The sequence below is a fragment of the Vombatus ursinus genome, unplaced genomic scaffold (assembly GCF_900497805.2).
Source record: "Vombatus ursinus unplaced genomic scaffold, bare-nosed wombat genome assembly UNPS02014863.1, whole genome shotgun sequence".
Lineage (NCBI taxonomy): Eukaryota > Metazoa > Chordata > Mammalia > Diprotodontia > Vombatidae > Vombatus > Vombatus ursinus.
Window position 1 is genome coordinate 7,806,783 of NW_020954641.1, and position 16,869 is coordinate 7,823,651.

At 41.2% G+C, this 16,869-nt stretch overlaps 1 protein-coding gene across 2 annotated transcripts in view; it reads left to right on the plus strand.

The window, feature by feature from the left end:
- The first annotated feature begins 13,642 nt into the window (after positions 1-13,642).
- Positions 13,643-16,869, plus strand: part of UBTD2 (ubiquitin domain containing 2) — a 64,019-nt gene continuing 60,792 nt past the window's right edge. For both annotated transcript variants that reach the window (XM_027841810.1, XM_027841809.1), the window contains exon 1: positions 13,643-13,735. In XM_027841810.1, the coding sequence (XP_027697611.1) occupies positions 13,666-13,735 (70 nt within the window). In that variant the 5' untranslated portion in view covers positions 13,643-13,665. The remainder of the gene's footprint in view (positions 13,736-16,869) is intronic.

Below are 16,869 nucleotides of genomic sequence, written 5' to 3' on the forward strand. Positions count from 1 at the left end.
AAAAAAAAAAAAAAAAAAAAAAAAAAAAAAAAAAAAAAAAAAAAAGTCAGACCAAGATCCCTTCTAGGTCCAAATCTATGAGCAACTGTAAAATTTTGCCCCTTTGGCATGTGGACATTTTCATTGCTGAAAGGGGCAGAAAAAGAAATTTTGTATAAGAAACACTGATAAAAACAACTTGAGAAGAACCACAGATAAAAATCTTGAAGAAAGATTGACCTTTCTGAGGACCTGAGGGAAAGCTGACCCTCCCATAAATGCACTGAGAGTATCTATTAGAACGTAGGGCGCCAAATGAGTTAAAGATGGAGGTCTGAAGCATAGTGTAGCCTATCAGATAATTCATACATGACTGTTTTCAGGGTTTTGAAAGTTATAGCTGAGAAGTTATAAATCAAATAACTGTTTAAGTACTATGAAACAAATATACAAGAATTGTTGTGCTCGCAGTTGACACAATTGTTCAATTCTTTTTTAGTCATATCCAACTCTTTGTGACCCCATTTGGGGTTTTCTTGGCAAAGATACCGGAGTGGTTTGTCATTTCCTTCTCCAGCTCATTTTACAGATGAGGAAACTGAGGCAAACAGGGTTAAGTGACATGCCCGGGGTAACATAGTTAATAAGTGTCTGAGCTCAGATTTGAACTATGGAAGATGAGTCTTCCTGACTGCCGGCAGCATTGCTGTGCACTATGGCACCACCTAGCTGCCCTTTCTTTGGATATATTTAGTTTCACGCCATAAGTTAGAGATGGGTCACTGCCTACAAGGAAATCTCTATGTGAGGCATGAGAAACTATACCTGATTGGCTAGAGGAAGACCAAATCAGTTAAGAGAGGTGAATGAAGTCAGACTGAAGTTGTTGGTATCTGATTAGAGGAGAGCTGAACTCTGTTGCTATGTGGAGAACAGTCTGGGCCTTTTGAACCATCTGAAGGCTAAGAGAAAAGAGCTCTCAAAGGTACCTGTGTTGCCCTTTATAATTTAAGAGAAGAGAAAGGAGGAAGAGAAGAAAGACAGATGGTGGGCCTATTTTGAGCTATGCTGATATATTTTTACCAAAAGAGCATAACAGAGACACTAAGTGGGCAGTAGCAGCATTGTGGACCTGATAGAAAGACTACTCAAGACAGAGGCCTCAATCATCCAATCACACGAAGAACAGGATAGCTGTAGCTATGGCTAAAGTGACATGGATTCATTGGAAATGAAAAAGGCCTTTCCTAGGTAAGGGGGGCAGGGGAGATAAGCATTTCTATAGTACATACTATGTACTAGACATTGTGTTAAGTGTTTTACAGTTATTTCATTTGATCCTCACAACAGCCTTATTAGTGCTATTATTATCCCTATTTTACAGTTGAGGAAATTGAGGCAAAAAGAGGTTAAGTGACTTGCCCAAGAACATGGCTAAAAAGTATCAGAGGCTGAATTTGAAAATAGGTCTTCCTGACTCCTGGCCCAGCACTCTATACAATGTACCTCCTAGCAGTCTATTACAATTGGTTCTTCCCTCCAGTTTCTTTTCCCCTACCATGAGCTGTCTGTCCATATCTTTTTTTTTTAATCAAGGTTTGGGGTTTTTTTTTCCAATTACCAAGTAACTTGCACTACCAGCTCCTGCCCCACTAGGAAAAACAGAAAAATACCTTTGTAATAAAAATGCATAAATCAAACAAAACAAATTCCCATCTTGGTTCTGTCTAAAAATGCACCCTGAATACGTCACCTCTGTTTCTGTGTAGCATTCTTTATCATCAGAATCAGGGTTCTGCATTGTGTTGATCAGAGTTCTTAAATTTCAAAGGAAAGTTCTGAATTTTTCACTTTTGTAATGCTATAATACAAATCGTTCTGGTTTTGCTCACTTTGCTTTACATCGGTTCATATGAGTCCTAGGTTTCTCTCAAACATTTTGTTTCTTACATTTTATGATAAAAAATGTATTCCATTACATGAATATACCATATTTTGTTCAGCTATTACTCAACTAATGGGCACTCCTTTAATTTCTAGTTCTTTGCCACCACAAAAAAAAGAAGAGCTACTATAAACATTTATGTACATATAGTACCTTTTACCTCTTTCTTTGATTACTATGAGGCATAAGCCTAATAGTGATACTTATGAATCAAAAGATATTTGCAGTTTAGTAACTTTTGGGAAATAGTTGCAAATGGTTTTCCAGAATGGGCAGACTAATTCACAATTCCACTAAAAGTGAGTTAATGTTCTTGTTTTCTAAAACTCTTTTGTTATCTGTCGTTTTCCTTTTTTTCTCAGCTTTGCCAATCTGACAGGTATGAGGTGGAACCTCAGAGTTCTTTTAATTTTCATTTCCCTGATTACTATAATCATTTGGTGTGTTTTCATATGGCTATAGATAGTTTGTACTTCTTCCTTTGAAAAATACTTATTTATATTTTTCAACCATTTAGCAATTGGAGAATGGCTCTCACTGTTATAAATTTGAATCCATTCTTTATAAATCTTGGACATAAGACATTTATCAGAGAAACTTCCTGCCCAAGTTTTTTCTCCAATGAACTCTTGATCTTTTAACCTGAGCCACATTGGTTTTGTTTGATTCTATTAGGGGGTGTGAATCTAAAAGGGAATTTTAATAAAAAATATAGGGGAGTGATAGCCAGGGAAGGGTAAATATTTTATTCAAGTGAGACCAAGGACTTCAGAGTATGATACTCTGAAGTATGAAACCAAGGACTTCACAGTATGACACTGATACTATTATTTCTTATTGTCTATAACACAATGGAGGCCTTCTTGCTAGATCCTGCCATAACTGCAAGGGAAGACAAGGGTACTTGAGGGTAGAGAAGGTTTTAAATAGCCACTGTGCTTGTGTGTTGCGGGGAGCAGGGGGGTGGTAATTGAAGGAATGATTATGACCAAGAGTCAATCTGAAAAGAATAGTAGTATTGAGAACCCAATTGAAATCAGACAACATAGATTTCTAGTAGACCCATCTGACCCAATAGTGTAACTTCCTTCAGTAACATTCTGCCTAATTCAAATAGGAACAGAAAAAGGGGATGGTGGGGAGAACCCAATGGTGGGGCATGATCAGTTTCCTAGTAAAAAGAAAAGGGATTCAAATGCGGACTGTGTCTATTTAAGTCTATCTAAGATGTAGTATCCAGATCTAGGGAGGCAATATTCCCCTTATATTCTGCCCTGGTCAGATAACATCTGGAGCATTGTGTTTAGTTCTTGGTACCATTTTGGGGTAAGAGGATTTCATCAGTGGAGCCACAGATCAATTTGATGAATTTGGCCAATGGACTTGATTAAATGACAAGGTACAGACCTTTGTCTGAGGGTATTGTAAGGACACCTTGTTAAAAGGACCCAGGGAACTCTCAGACTGAGACCTGGGAAAAACCTTACTCTAGAAAAGCCAAGGTCACCCACTGCATCCTGAGCCATGGCAAGTCTTCTTGACTTTTGTCTTGCCACCAGACTGATGACTCTGGAAGAGAGATTGAGGCTGATGCCTTTGGGCAACTCTGCCTCACTCTAATCCAATTCACTCGTAAGTCAAAACATCACCCTTGTGAAGTCACAGGTCTTCTTTTAGAGTGAAGGATGAACAACAACATGGACTTCCAGACCAGAGAATCACAGAACAGAACTTAATGGGGTAGGTAGGGAAGGATGGGGAAGTGGGAAGGAAATAAGATATATGTTTGCCTAGATCTACCTCAGATCCCTAATGCTTTTTGCTTTTTCTAAGCACAAGTCAGAAACTAGAGTTCCTGAGAAAGGACTTTCCCTGCCCAAGCAGCTAAGGCATTGCTAGAGTTCTTAAAGAATCATATTTTAGCTAGACATAGACTTGCCTATAACTGAGGATCCTGAGAGCAGACTTTGTTGGCCTTATGAATAATCTCAAGTTCAAGAGTTTGGGCATTGGTCTTAAAGAGGGAGATTACATCAACAATATGCTTCTTGGGGAAGGAAGAGGATTATCTACAAGGTCTCTGAAGCTATAAGATGGGAGCCATGTCAAGATGGGTTAGGGGAGGATGGGGAAGAGATCTGGACCTTGTTAACCCTGCCTGCTATTACCATGAATTGCTCAGATAGTGTATTTTGTAGATGAGAAGGAATGCTAATTCAGCAGTCCGCAAAGGGTGCTTAGTTGATGGTCTATTTGCATGTTTTTATGTTTCTATAGCAACATATATACTCACTCATGTATTATACATACACACACTCACATGATTCACAAGATTATATATTATTATATATCATATATATCACAAGATTATATATATTACATATCACAAGATTATATATATCACAAGATTTTATATATGTACATGTATGTATATGTGTGTATAGGTGCATATGTGTATATGTGTGTGAACATTCTATATATAGATATAGATATATAGATATAGATAAATTCATAAAATGATTCCTCTGAGTCTTATGCAATTTTTGTAGGGGTGAAATCAATTGGCTCTCAGAATGGGGTATTTACTTCTAAGATATAACAAGAACAAAAGTACAAATATTTCCCCTCAACGTACTCTCTCTGCATTGGCCATGTCAAAAAAAAAAAAGTTTCACTCTGTACTCGGAGTCCTTTACCTGTATCAGGAGGTGGGTAGCATGTTTCATTATAAATCTTATGGAATCATGATCGGTCATTGTACTGATCAGAGTTCCTAAGTCTTTCAAAGTTGCTTGTCTTTACAATATTGTTGTTGTAGTATAAATTATTCTCCTGATTCTGTTCATTCTGTATCAATTCATACAGGTCTCTCTGAAACCAAACCTTTCATCATTTCTTAAGGAACAACAGTATTCCATTGCATTCATATTCCATAAATTTTTTTTAAGACAATTGGGGTTCAGTGACTTGCCCAGGGTCACACAGCTAGTAAGTGTCAAGTGTTTGGTCTAAGGCCAGATTTGAACTCAGGTCCTCCTGACTTCAGAGTCAATGTTCTATCCACTGTGCCACCTAGCTGCCCCATATTCCATAATTTTTAAAGCCATTTCCCAATTTATATGTACCCCCTAAGTTTCCAATTCTTTGCCACTACAAAAAAGAACTGCTACAAGCATTTTTGTACATATGGTTCCTTTTCTTCTTTCTTTGATCTCTTGGGTATAAGCCTAGTAGTAGTATCCAGGGGATAGAGCCAAGATGGCAGACAGAGTGATACGAAGTAATTCAGTAAGCTCCTTTCCACAAACTGCTTCTAACAGATATAGAAAATGCATCAGACTGAATTCTGACAAGGAAATCCAGAAAAAAATCACGAGTCCTTAAACCAGCCAAGGTCAGCATAGGGAGATAGACAGAGAACTTTGTAGACAGTAGGGACAAGATCAGGAAAGGAACAAATGGTTTTTTTGTGCAGGAATCCCAGACCAAAAGAGAGCCTACAGTACTGTAGTTCTGAGATGCTGAGTTGGATATATTTCTGTACCTAACTTAGTACAGTGTATGTATGTGTGTATTCTACCCTCCTTTGACCACTTTAGATAAAAGTGAGTTTCAATTATTGCTAATTTTCTCTACCCTTTCCTCCTTGTTTGTACAGTTTTCTACTTATTCACACCGATTGTGAGGTAAGTTTCCCTCTCCCTTTCTTCTCTAGGGTATTTCTTTTTCCCTTCCTTTGCTTTCTTCTCTTAAGATCGTCACAACGTAACAATTCACTCCCAGGCCCCCTCTCTTATTTACCTCCCTCTGTGACCTATAATGACTTTAGGGATCTGAAGGGACACTTGTATCATACCTCTCTATCAGAATGTGAACACTTCAGCCTTGTTTAGACCCTCTGATTGCTTGCTTGTGTTTACTTTTTTTGTATTTATATTGACTCTGTGTTTGTATTTCAAAATTTTATTTAGCTCTGCTCTTTTCATCAGGAGCGCTTGGAAATTCTCTTATCACATTAAAAAGCCACTTTTGCTGTCTAAGTCATTCTTTTCTGTAAGCCTGTACCTTTTGTCTTTCAGGACATGTATTCCCAAGCTGTCTGATTCTTTAAAGTGGGAGCTGCTAAATCCTTGTATTATCCTGTGGCTCTAAGGTTCCTCAATACTTACTTGAACTGTTTTTTTTTTCTTTTTCTCTGGATGTTTGTAGCATTTTCTCTTCGACTTTTCAGCCCTAGATTATGGCTATGATGTTCTTAAGAGTTTTTTTTTTTCCCTCCAGGAGGTGACCGGCATATTTTTCCTATTTTCACCTTGTCCTTTAATTCTAGTCTGCCTGGGCAGTTTTCTCTTATGATTTCTTGAAATATATCAGGGTTTTGTTGTTGCTGTTGTTGCTGGCATGGCTTTCAGGTTATCCAATGATTCTAAAACAATTTCTTCTTAATCTGTTTACCGGGTCATTTGTTTTTGAAGTGATACCTCATATTTTCTTCTATTTTTCAGTCTTTTGACCTTGTTTAATATTTCTTGTCTCATAGAATCTTTAAGTCCTGTTTGATCCATTATAATTTTCAAAGAGTCTTTTAGTTGGGTAAGTTTTGTGTCTCTTTTACTAAGCTGTTAATTCTCCCTCCAAAACTCTCATTTCTTTTACAAGTCTTACCTCTAGCACTTTAATTCCATTTATAAAATCCTTTTAAATTCTTAAATTTTTTGCTTCTTCTCTTCAGGAATTCTATTTGACCTTGAAGCCAAACTCTGTTTTTCTTTGTAAATGTTTTTGGAGGCATTCTTTTCTTCTTGGTTTGTGTCTTAGGTGTCCCAGGCATCATAATAGCTATTGTAACAGTCTTTTTTTGTTGTTGTTGCTTACTCATTCTTTCAGACTTATTTCCTAAATTGTGACTTTGTATTAGCGCCCAGCTCTGAACAACTCTAGAAGGAATGTCATGCTTTGTTTGGTCTTGATTTGTATTCTCTGGGGACCTACCATTGCTTTCTCTAAAAATTAAGCGCTATGTTCTTAAAGGATCCCAGGAATGTATCAGACTGGGACCTACAAGCTTTTAGTGCACTCAAACTGGTCAGATCCAAGGTGAAGCCTGATAGCTTCTTTCCTGGTCTGAGCCTCGCAAGCTTCTGACCCTGGTTTAGGTCTAGGTAACACAATTATATATAGGTTTGCCTTGGTTGAAGCTGTTATAGATTGCTGCTATCCTAACTCCATAGTCAGCTAGCTGAAATGTTCTGTGGGTTCAAAGCAAAAGAACAAGCTTTCCCTGGTGTGAACTCCATGACCTGTTTATTCAGTTACAGACCTCAGCCAGGATAGGAGGCTGATTCTGCAACCACATTCTGTGTCAAGAGCCACACAACTGCCACTTGATTCTGTTCCTCCGGCCCCTTGCCTTGGACACTGAACATATCAGGCCCTTGACCTCTGCCCTGGTAAACAGCCCCACATCTGCCATTCCTAGGTGTAGGTCCCCTCATCAGTCCAGGCTAGATTTGCTACCCAGTGCTGGGGTCATAATGACAGAGCTGCCATTTGGCTCCTCTTCCTGCTCCCTGTGGGGTCAGGCCCTGTTGGATCCTAGACTGCTCCTTGCCCTAATACATAGCTGCAGGCCCCAGTTCAGTTCCCAGAGTAGAAGGCTCTGTGTAGTGTCTTTCTTGATAGACTTCATCCCCCGTGCTCACAGACCTCTGCCTATACCCCTCTGCATCTGATGGGGTTGAAAAATGACTCACTGCAGTTGTTACGTGGCTTTCTGATCATGACTCAGTCTGGTGCTTTTTCTAGATCTTCAATGAAGTAGTTTTTGGAGAGCTCTAGGCTGTGCTATTTTCTCTTATTCCACCATTTTTTGTTGGTCTTCCAACATGGCCAACATGGGAATATTCATAAGAATTAATTCAGAGTGAAATAAATAGAACTAAGAGAACAATATACAACATGACTACAGCAATGTAAATGAAAAAGTCAATAAAGGGAAGTAGAACTTTGAGTAACTGAAAAATCATTGAAAGTTCTGGAGAAGAGATAAGACAACATATCTAACCTCCAAAGAAGTAGGGGACTACTAGAACAGGATATTGTATACATTGCCAACAAGGTTCCCAAATAAGATGTTTTTGCTCGGTTATGTTTCTTTGTATATTCCTCTTAAGTTGGAATTATTCCATTCTTGATATTTGTATCCTCAGGATCTAGCACATAGTACATAGTAGGCAGTTAATGCTTACTGATAGAATATTATGAGGGTCAAATCTGGACGGGGTAGGAATTGATTGTGATGTAAAGGAAAAAGGCACGAATAATATAAATATATATATATTTTAAATAAAATTAATCTAAATCTGAGCTAATGAGCCTGGGATACAAGGTGCTATTGATAATGATGGCAAAACTGGGAAAAATTCCTTTTGTGGGATTTTTTTCCTACCAACATGGCAGGGCAGTGTTCTTTCTGTTCTTCAACATAAAGACACTATGGAAAACTGCCAAATCAGAGAATCTGTGAATCAGTGAATGTTTGTAAAATTGGTGAGGTTTTTTTTCTTTTCCTGGTAACAAATCCTTTGTGCTCAATAAGAAAGAGAGCACTTATCACTTGGATTGTATGCTATCTGTTAAATCAATAGGAATGAAAGTTTGTTGTGATCTTTGCAAGTTCCAGAGTGCAATTAAGGACAAAGCAAATTCTTGCAGGGCAAAATCAGCATACAGCTTCTTCTCCTTCAGGGACTTGATCTCTGTTTTCTAAGAAGAATTTAGAGTTGAGAATGAACAAATCAAAGGCTTTGTTACATAGCTCTCAATTCTCAGTGCTCTCTCACAAAAACTCACATAATTTAAGATTATATTTAAGCTTTCTTGAAATGCAAATGAAAGTTTGCTGCAATCTCTGCAAGGTGTTTATGATCATAATTCAGGGTGCTAAATATTCTTCAGAAAAATTAAATTTTCTCTTCTTTTGAGGAGTCTCTCTATTACAAGATGAATGTGCAGATTCTAAGCTGCAGGCCACAAGGCACAGGCTCTCCTATTGAAGATTTTCATCCAGAAATATTTTTAGTGTCTCAAAAAGCAAAAGCTAATCCAAGAGGCACACACACAGACACAGACACAGGCACACACACACACACACACACACACACACACACACACACCTTTTTGGTAAAATAATGAGGATATAGTTTAAAATGGTTCCTTAGTGAAGTTTTAGAAACCCAAGTATAATGGTTAAAATTTAAAAACATCATAACTGGAAGATGTAGAATAGAGTTGAAAAGAAATAGACAAGGGTATATATGAGTCAATAACAACATCACCAAAATTGGTTAATCAATCAACAGGCACTTATTGATCTCTTATTATATGTCAAGCTTTGTGTTAGGAATAGAAAGAAAAATGCCAAACAATCTCGGTCCTCAAAGACCATATATTATAATAGGAAAGACAACACGCATGTGTAAAGAGAGCAGTCTCATGGAATTCAATTGCCCTTCTTTATTCTAGCCTGCTACAGGTACTGGCTTTAGCACCTGGGGATAATCTGACAGAACATATCCCAGTGCTTAAGGACAAAGGCTCTTTGAAATGACAAAGTGATCTCTTCAATGGTTGCTGAGCTGGAGGAACAGACAACTCAATGAACCTTTACGGAAGTGAGATACCTTCTGACTCATGCATCTTACTTTGACCCTCCTGTTTGAGGGTGATTGGTGCTCTTTGTCAATAAACTCTTTGTGTAGAGGTTGGAGAGATGGGCTAGATGCTCTTTCTCCGATTCTCTGGCCAATGAATCATGAACTCAAATAGGTGAGCTTGTACCTGGGCCCCTGGATGCTTTTTCTGCATTTGTTACCTTTACTGAGTAGGTGACCAAACATTGCTCTTGAGGAGGGCATGGCCAGGCTTAGAGGTGATCGTATCAGTTTGAGGAAGTTCAGAGTTCCTGAGTTACATGGGTGGAGCTGACTGGAAGCAAGGGAAGCTTCTGCACTGGTGAAGATTAAGAAGAGGAAGACCCCATTCCCTTTCTTGGCAAAAGACATGAACTTCACGGAAAAACATACAGAGCTGAAGAGAAATGGAAAATACTTAGTCAATAATCCTGCAAACTGCTTCATATTTAGACAAGGTTTAAGTATCAGTCTCCCAGCAGATTGTATCAGTAGTGATACATTAAATTATTGCATCCTTTAAGTCATTTTGTATATGTGCTGTGAGACGTCTGTGTCTCGGCCGTCCTGGGTCTCTTTCTCTAGATTTCTTGACAATGTGTGGTTACCAGTGAAGTATTCAAACTATCCAACATATTACCTTTCATGCTTGCTTCATTATTGTCCCAACTTCTTTCCCAGCATATCTTAGATATCTTCTAGGCTGTTTTTTTTGCCTGCAAATTTATCTGTTTACAATAATTCTTTTGTATGGAGGAAAAAAACTCCTGTCTCATACCTTATTTACATTGCACATTGAACATCTTTTTATTCCTCTGCTGTAGGGAGACCTAGGTGCGAGGCAAAAATCTAAGGTTTAAATAATTTGTCCCTGGGGTTCTGGAGTGGGGAGGGGAAACAAGTCAAACAGTGTGTGAAAATGGAGCCTAGCCTCATTAGAAACCAGGCTCCCCCAGGATTGAAGTAGATCAGTTTGCCTGGATCAAGAGCAGACTGGCCCCTTAGGGAGATAGAGTGGATGCAGTGCTTCAGCTCTCTGGGCCCAGGAGTATTTCTTAATGTTAGATACACATATAAGTACATGTATGACATACATATAAAGCAGACAAAAGATTACCTTGCATAGAAAGGCCTTAGCAGCTGGGGGATGCAGAGGGGCTCAGAAAAATTCTCTTCGAAACGGCAGCATTTGAACTGGTTCTTGAAGGAAACCAGAGATTCCAAGAGATCCCCTACAGAGAGAGAGCACCCCAGGCATGAAGGATAGCAGAGAGAAAGGAGATGGAGGGTAATGAAAGAACAGCAAATGAATCAATATGGCTGGGCCACAAAGAGTATATGGAAGATAGTAATATGTAAAAACCATGGAGAGGCAGTGAAGAGCTTTAAATGTCAAAAAGAGGACCTTATATTTAATTCTAGTGTAATAGGGAACCACTAGATTTTATTAAGGGGTGTGTGGGGTGGGGCAGGGAGACCCAAATTATAAGAAAATCATTTTGGCAGCCATATGGAACATGGATTGGAATAGAAAGAGACTCGGAGGATAGCCAAATGGGATGCTTTTGGAATAGTGTAAGAGAGAAGTAATGACGTGATAAAGGATTGAGCTAGGATGGAGGCTCTATCAGTGGAGAGAGGGGGTGTTTGGGAGAGATACACGGGAGATAGAAAGGGACAACATTTGGTACTTGATTGGCTATATGGTTGCAAAGGAGAGTGTATATATGTATATATATATATGTATATGTATGTGTTATGTTTAAATATAAATGCTTATCTCTTTCCCTTATTCAGTTCTAAGTGAATTTTAGGTACAGGCAAGAGTCAGATCTGTGAAAAATCAAGCTCCTCATTAAAACAGAAAAATTTAACAATTGAAAAAGGAATTACTTCACTGGGATGATTTCTCACTGATATGGGTACTTTCTCCAATGGTACTACACCTTCTGATCTTTTATTACTGATCAGAACCCAGACCTGCAGCTGGAAGAGAACCAGGAGGCCATGTAGCTCAACTCTCTAATTTTACATAAGAGGAAACAGAGTTCCAGGGAGGTTGTAATTTGCCCAAATTCAGGAGTAGAATCTGAACCCAGGTCTTCTTACTATAGAATAATAATTTTCTGCTATGGTAAAGAGAGTCAAGGATAGCTAGGTGGTAAAGTAGCCTTCCTGAGTTAAAATCTAGCCTCCTATACTTAACTAGCTGAATGACCCTGGGCAAGTCCACTTAATCCTGTTTTCCTTAGTCTCTTCATCTGTAAAAATAGCAAACCACTCCAGTATCTTTGCCAAAAAACAAACAAACAAAAAACAACCCCCAAAACCCCAACAACCCAAATGGATTCAGGCAGAGTCAGACTCGACTGAAAATGACTGAACAACAAAATAGTCAAGAGAAAGCCATGAGTCAAGAGCCTCTGACAATCATTTTCGAGAGTTTATCAAACATTCTGGGTATCTTTCTCTAGGTAACTAGGGAAGTGACTGAACTATCTAACATACTAACTTTCACTTTTGCCACATGATTGTCCCAACTCCTTTCCCAGGCTGTTTGATATCTTCTATGCTGTTCTTTAATCTTCAAATTTATTTGTTTTTAATAAACTACAACCCATTGTATTGATTTTATTCCTTAGAGATGTTGGTATTGCATGATTTGCAAGCATATGGTATCAATAGAATTTTGATGTTTAAAATACAGGCATGAATTTGGCTCAAAAGCTTAGAGTTATTGATGCAAATAAAAATGCAATCTAACTCTCTTAAAAATAAGAAAAAAACAAAACAAAACAAAACAGATTCGCCTATTTATCCACACAGGAAAAACCAAGTAGATGAGGAATGCCTATTGTACAGACTATGGTATGCATTTGGATAGTGAGGCTATTGAACTTGGTCAATCAGTACCACAGCACTCCCGATGGACAATAAAGTAGGCTCATAATGGATTAGCAGGATGAAATCAGGCTGCAAAAAAGAATTACACTAAAACCACTTATCAACCTCATTCGAGCCAGCAACATTCCTTTGTATCTTCTTCTCCCCTTGACCACTGGGAAATGAGAGTACCTATTGATTTTTTCCTAAAACACACAAACTGCATACAGACACAAACTCTGACTTAGCTTGGCATATGCCCTTAGCTCAAAAAAGGTACTACTCTGCATTACGGGAGATGGGGGTTGGGGGGAAGGGTGGAGGGAAGCTTCGTTTAGTCATCCCAGTTTCTATCCCTCTGCTTCTTATTCCTCCACCGTTGCTTTTTTTCCCAGACACACTTCGTCCCGGAAGAACGAAAGGAGAAATGTGAGAGTCTCGCAACTGCTCTTCAGAGGACGGGCCTGAGACCCTCACCGCCCACGGACCCCTTCCCTTCTCCTCCTCGCGTTCTCTTCGCCTTTCCCCCTTCCCCTCACTCCCGTTCTCCGTCTGCTCGGGCTACCAATCAGAGCGCTGACCTCCCGCGGCCACACCCCCCCTCCTCCGGCGACACCGCCACACTCGGGTTGGGGGCGGGGCGGGGCAGGTGCAGGGCGGGGCAGGGCGGGCGCGAGAGGGCGGGGTGACCGGCTGACTGACAGATGGACGGACCGCCGGACAGACAGGCGCGCGGACGGGCCGGCGGGCTGGGCTAGGCGGGGCCGAAGGGGCCGGGCAAGCGGGACCGGCCCTGGCCAGCTCGACTCGCAGGGCCGCCTTCGGGCTGCGTGTGAGGGAGGCGCGAGGCTGGCAGCGGGGGCGGGGGCTCGGGCTCCGGCCAGGCATGGGTCGGGGCGCCGACGGCGGGCGCGCGGGCCTGTTGGGGGCCTGGGCCAGAGAGGCGGGGGCTGAAGCCGGGGGGTGGGGGCTGGGGGGCGGCTGAGGCGAGGAAGGGGCCGAGCCAAGGCGGTGGGTGGAGCGGAGCCGGGGCGCGGCGCGGCGCGTGGGGGGGGGCGGAGGAGGCCGAGCACGAGCACGCCTGCCCGGACCTCGGCGGCGGCGGCTGCAGCGGCGGCGGCGACCGAGGAGGAGGAGGCAGGCGGGCGGGCGGACGAGGCCGCCCCCATGGGCGGGTGTGTGGGCGCCCAGCACGACTCTTCGGGCAGCCTCAACGAGAACTCGGAGGGCACCGGAGGTAGGTGAGCGGCAGGGGGTAGCCTAGTCCCCCCATTGTTCCCTGGGCAGGCCCCGGGGGAGGGGGGCGGGCGGGTTGCCCTGCCGTCCCGGGCCACCCACCCCCTTTCCTCCCCCGAGCCCGGCCGAAGCCCCCTTTGTCATCTCTTCCCCCACGTCACCCCCTCCTTGTCCCCCGGCTCCAGCCCGTGGCTAGGGCCGGGCAGGCTCTCCCTGGGCTCGGTTGGGGGCCCCTCGGACTCCCTCCGTTGCAGACTGTGGGTCCGGGATCCTCCAGCGCGGGTGGGTTTTGTTCCCCACGTTGTGTCTTCTTCCAGTCCTGAGCCAGGGAGTCTCTAGTGTCAGCCTCCTGGTTCCCCAAACCCCCCACCCGCCTCCCCGACACGACCTCCCCCCTTCCAAAAAAAAAGAAATCTCTTCATCTCTCCTTGCTTTCCGTACTTAACTGCTTTCTGGCCCCTGTTTTCTTCATTGCCTTGTTTAGGGACGATTTACTCTCTAGCCCATTTAATTATTCAGGAACGGGATGGAGGCACGCGGCAGGAGAAAATGGATTGAGGGATGGGGGGGTGTTGGAGCTTATTGCTTTTATCTCTGAGTAGCCCCCACCAGCCCTCTCTGCACCCTTGTTTTACGGAGTTGACTGGTCTCAGCTTTCGGGAGTTTCAGATGACAGCTGCTCTGGTGGTTCCAATTTGTCCACTGGAACGTGCAACTTTCTTGAGTTCGGTTTGAGAGTCTCGAGGATTTTAAAAGGGGTGTAGGGGTGAGAAATGGTCTATTAAAACTTTTTTTTTTTTCCTTTTCTAACTGTATTGAGGGGAGTAGCATGGGCCTCCTGGTGTGCTAATCACACTAATTTCCAACCTTTCATGTTTAGCACCTATCTGCTATATACAGTATGGTTTACCTACTTATTTCATCTGTACTTTTAGGTTGTGTTTTCTTATTTTTAGCACAAAGCACGATTACTTAATTTAGTTGCTAAATACTCGTTTGCCATTTAGAGTAATTGTAGGTCAGTATTTCGATGTGAAAATACAATTTTATCTGTATTAGGGAAAGTAGTTTTTAAATAGAGTATCCACGAAAGGCAGTGTGGTGCAGAGGTTAGGGTGCTGGCCACAGTAGGGGCATAATAAATGTTTATTGATTGATTGGGCAGGACCACCGACCCAAGTCTTTTCAGATATTAGGCATTTAATTCACTTTACCACTTTGTGCTCTAGGCTACTTATCTATAAATTGCAAAAAAAGTTACTGACTTGCTTTGGTAGAGGGAATCTCCTTAACTGGGAGACCCCTATTACTAATGAAGTCCAATCTGTTTGGTTGAATTAACCATTATTAAATACTTATTATGTTCAGGGCTTTTTCTGCTAAGTCACTTAGGTCCCGTACTTCTCCCTATTCTGTTCATCACATTAGTGCCTAATTTTTGTAGGTTTGTAGAAATTAGCTGTTCGAATTTTATGAACTACATTTTTGATGTTTGGCTTTGTATATTCAAATAGTGGCTGTCTAGAATAGTGGAGTACCGTTTGAAAAGATAGTTACTGAAGTGAATTTTTAGTTAAAGGGGAAAAAAACCAGATTTTTTAACATAAAATATATCTAGACCTCTTGCTTGTCCTTTAGCATTACTCTCTGAGCCAGGCAGGCTTTTGTCTTAAGGTTATTTTGTTTGCTGAATTCCATGATCTTTTAGCCTCATCACTTTATTAAAACTTCTGGGCACAGGGGTGTAACTAAGTCATGGGCAAATATTTTTCGAGCTCAGTGAAGAAAACTGTAGTGAATTAGTTGGTGAAAAAACTCAGCTAGTGGTTGCTTAGTGTATTATTTGGTGGTAAATTAACAAATAAAGGCATAATAAAAATAGTACTAGGAAGGCAAAGGAAGCGCTGGTATGAATCAATCCTAAGATATTATATAGTGAGTGTGGTCTGACTAGAGCACATTATCAGTACCTGCTACATTTTCAGGTTTTAGTGTACTTTCTGGGCCATTTTTTATTCATAGGCATTGGTCCAAACAGATTTCTTGGTTTCATTTACATTTGTTGTTGTTCAGCCATTTCCAACTCTTTGAAACCCCATTTGGGGTTTTTTGGGGGGGGTCAAAGATACTGGAGTAGTTTGCCATTTCCTTTTCCAGCACATTTTACAGATGAGGAAACTGAGGCAAAAAGGGTTAAGTAACTTGCTAGTCACACAGCTAGTAAGTGTCTGAGGCTGGATTTAAACTCATAAAGATGAATCTTCCTGATTCTAGGCTCAGCACTCTATCCACTGTGCCACTTGATTCACATTTTTTTAGTTCCTATTATGTGCAAGACATTGTGCTAAGGGTCACCTTGGTGTCAACCCTCATTTGCAATCCCTCTCCACTTATGCAGCTACTACCCTGGTACAGGCCATTATCACCTCTTATCAAGACTATTCCAATAGCCTGTTTATTAGTTTCCTTGCCTCCAGATCTCTCCACTCCAGTCCATCAATTCAGCTTCCAAAGTAATCTTTCTAAAGCCCTGGTCTGACCTTTTCACTCCCCCTACCCCCTCAGTAAACTTCAGTGGCTCCTTATTACCTCCAAGATCAGATATAAAGTAATATGTTTGGCTTTTAAAGCCCTTCATAAACTGGCCACTTCCTAACTTTCCAATCTTAATCCCTTTCAAGTACTCTGCAATCTAGCATCACTAGCCTTATTGCTATTCCTTGCACATGACACTCCATCTCCTGACTTTGTGCCTTTTCCCTGGATGTTCCCCATGCCTAGAATGTTCATCTTTCTTCCCTCTGACTCTTGGCTTCCTTCAAGACACAACTCAAAAACCCACCTTCTTCAGGAGGCTTTCCTTGATCAGGCACCACAACTAGTGCCTTCCCTCTGAGATTAATCATCCATGACTTTGTATATTTATCTTGTATGCACATAGTTATTTACATGTTTCTCCGCCATTAGCATGTGAGATTCTTCAGTCCAGGGACCTGTTTTTGTATTTCTTTGTATCTATAGTGCTTAATACAGTGCTGGACACGTGGTAAATGCTTAATAAATGCTTGTTGATAATAATGGAGATGCACAGACAAAAATGAAAAAATGATCCTTGCCCTCAAGGAGATTACATTC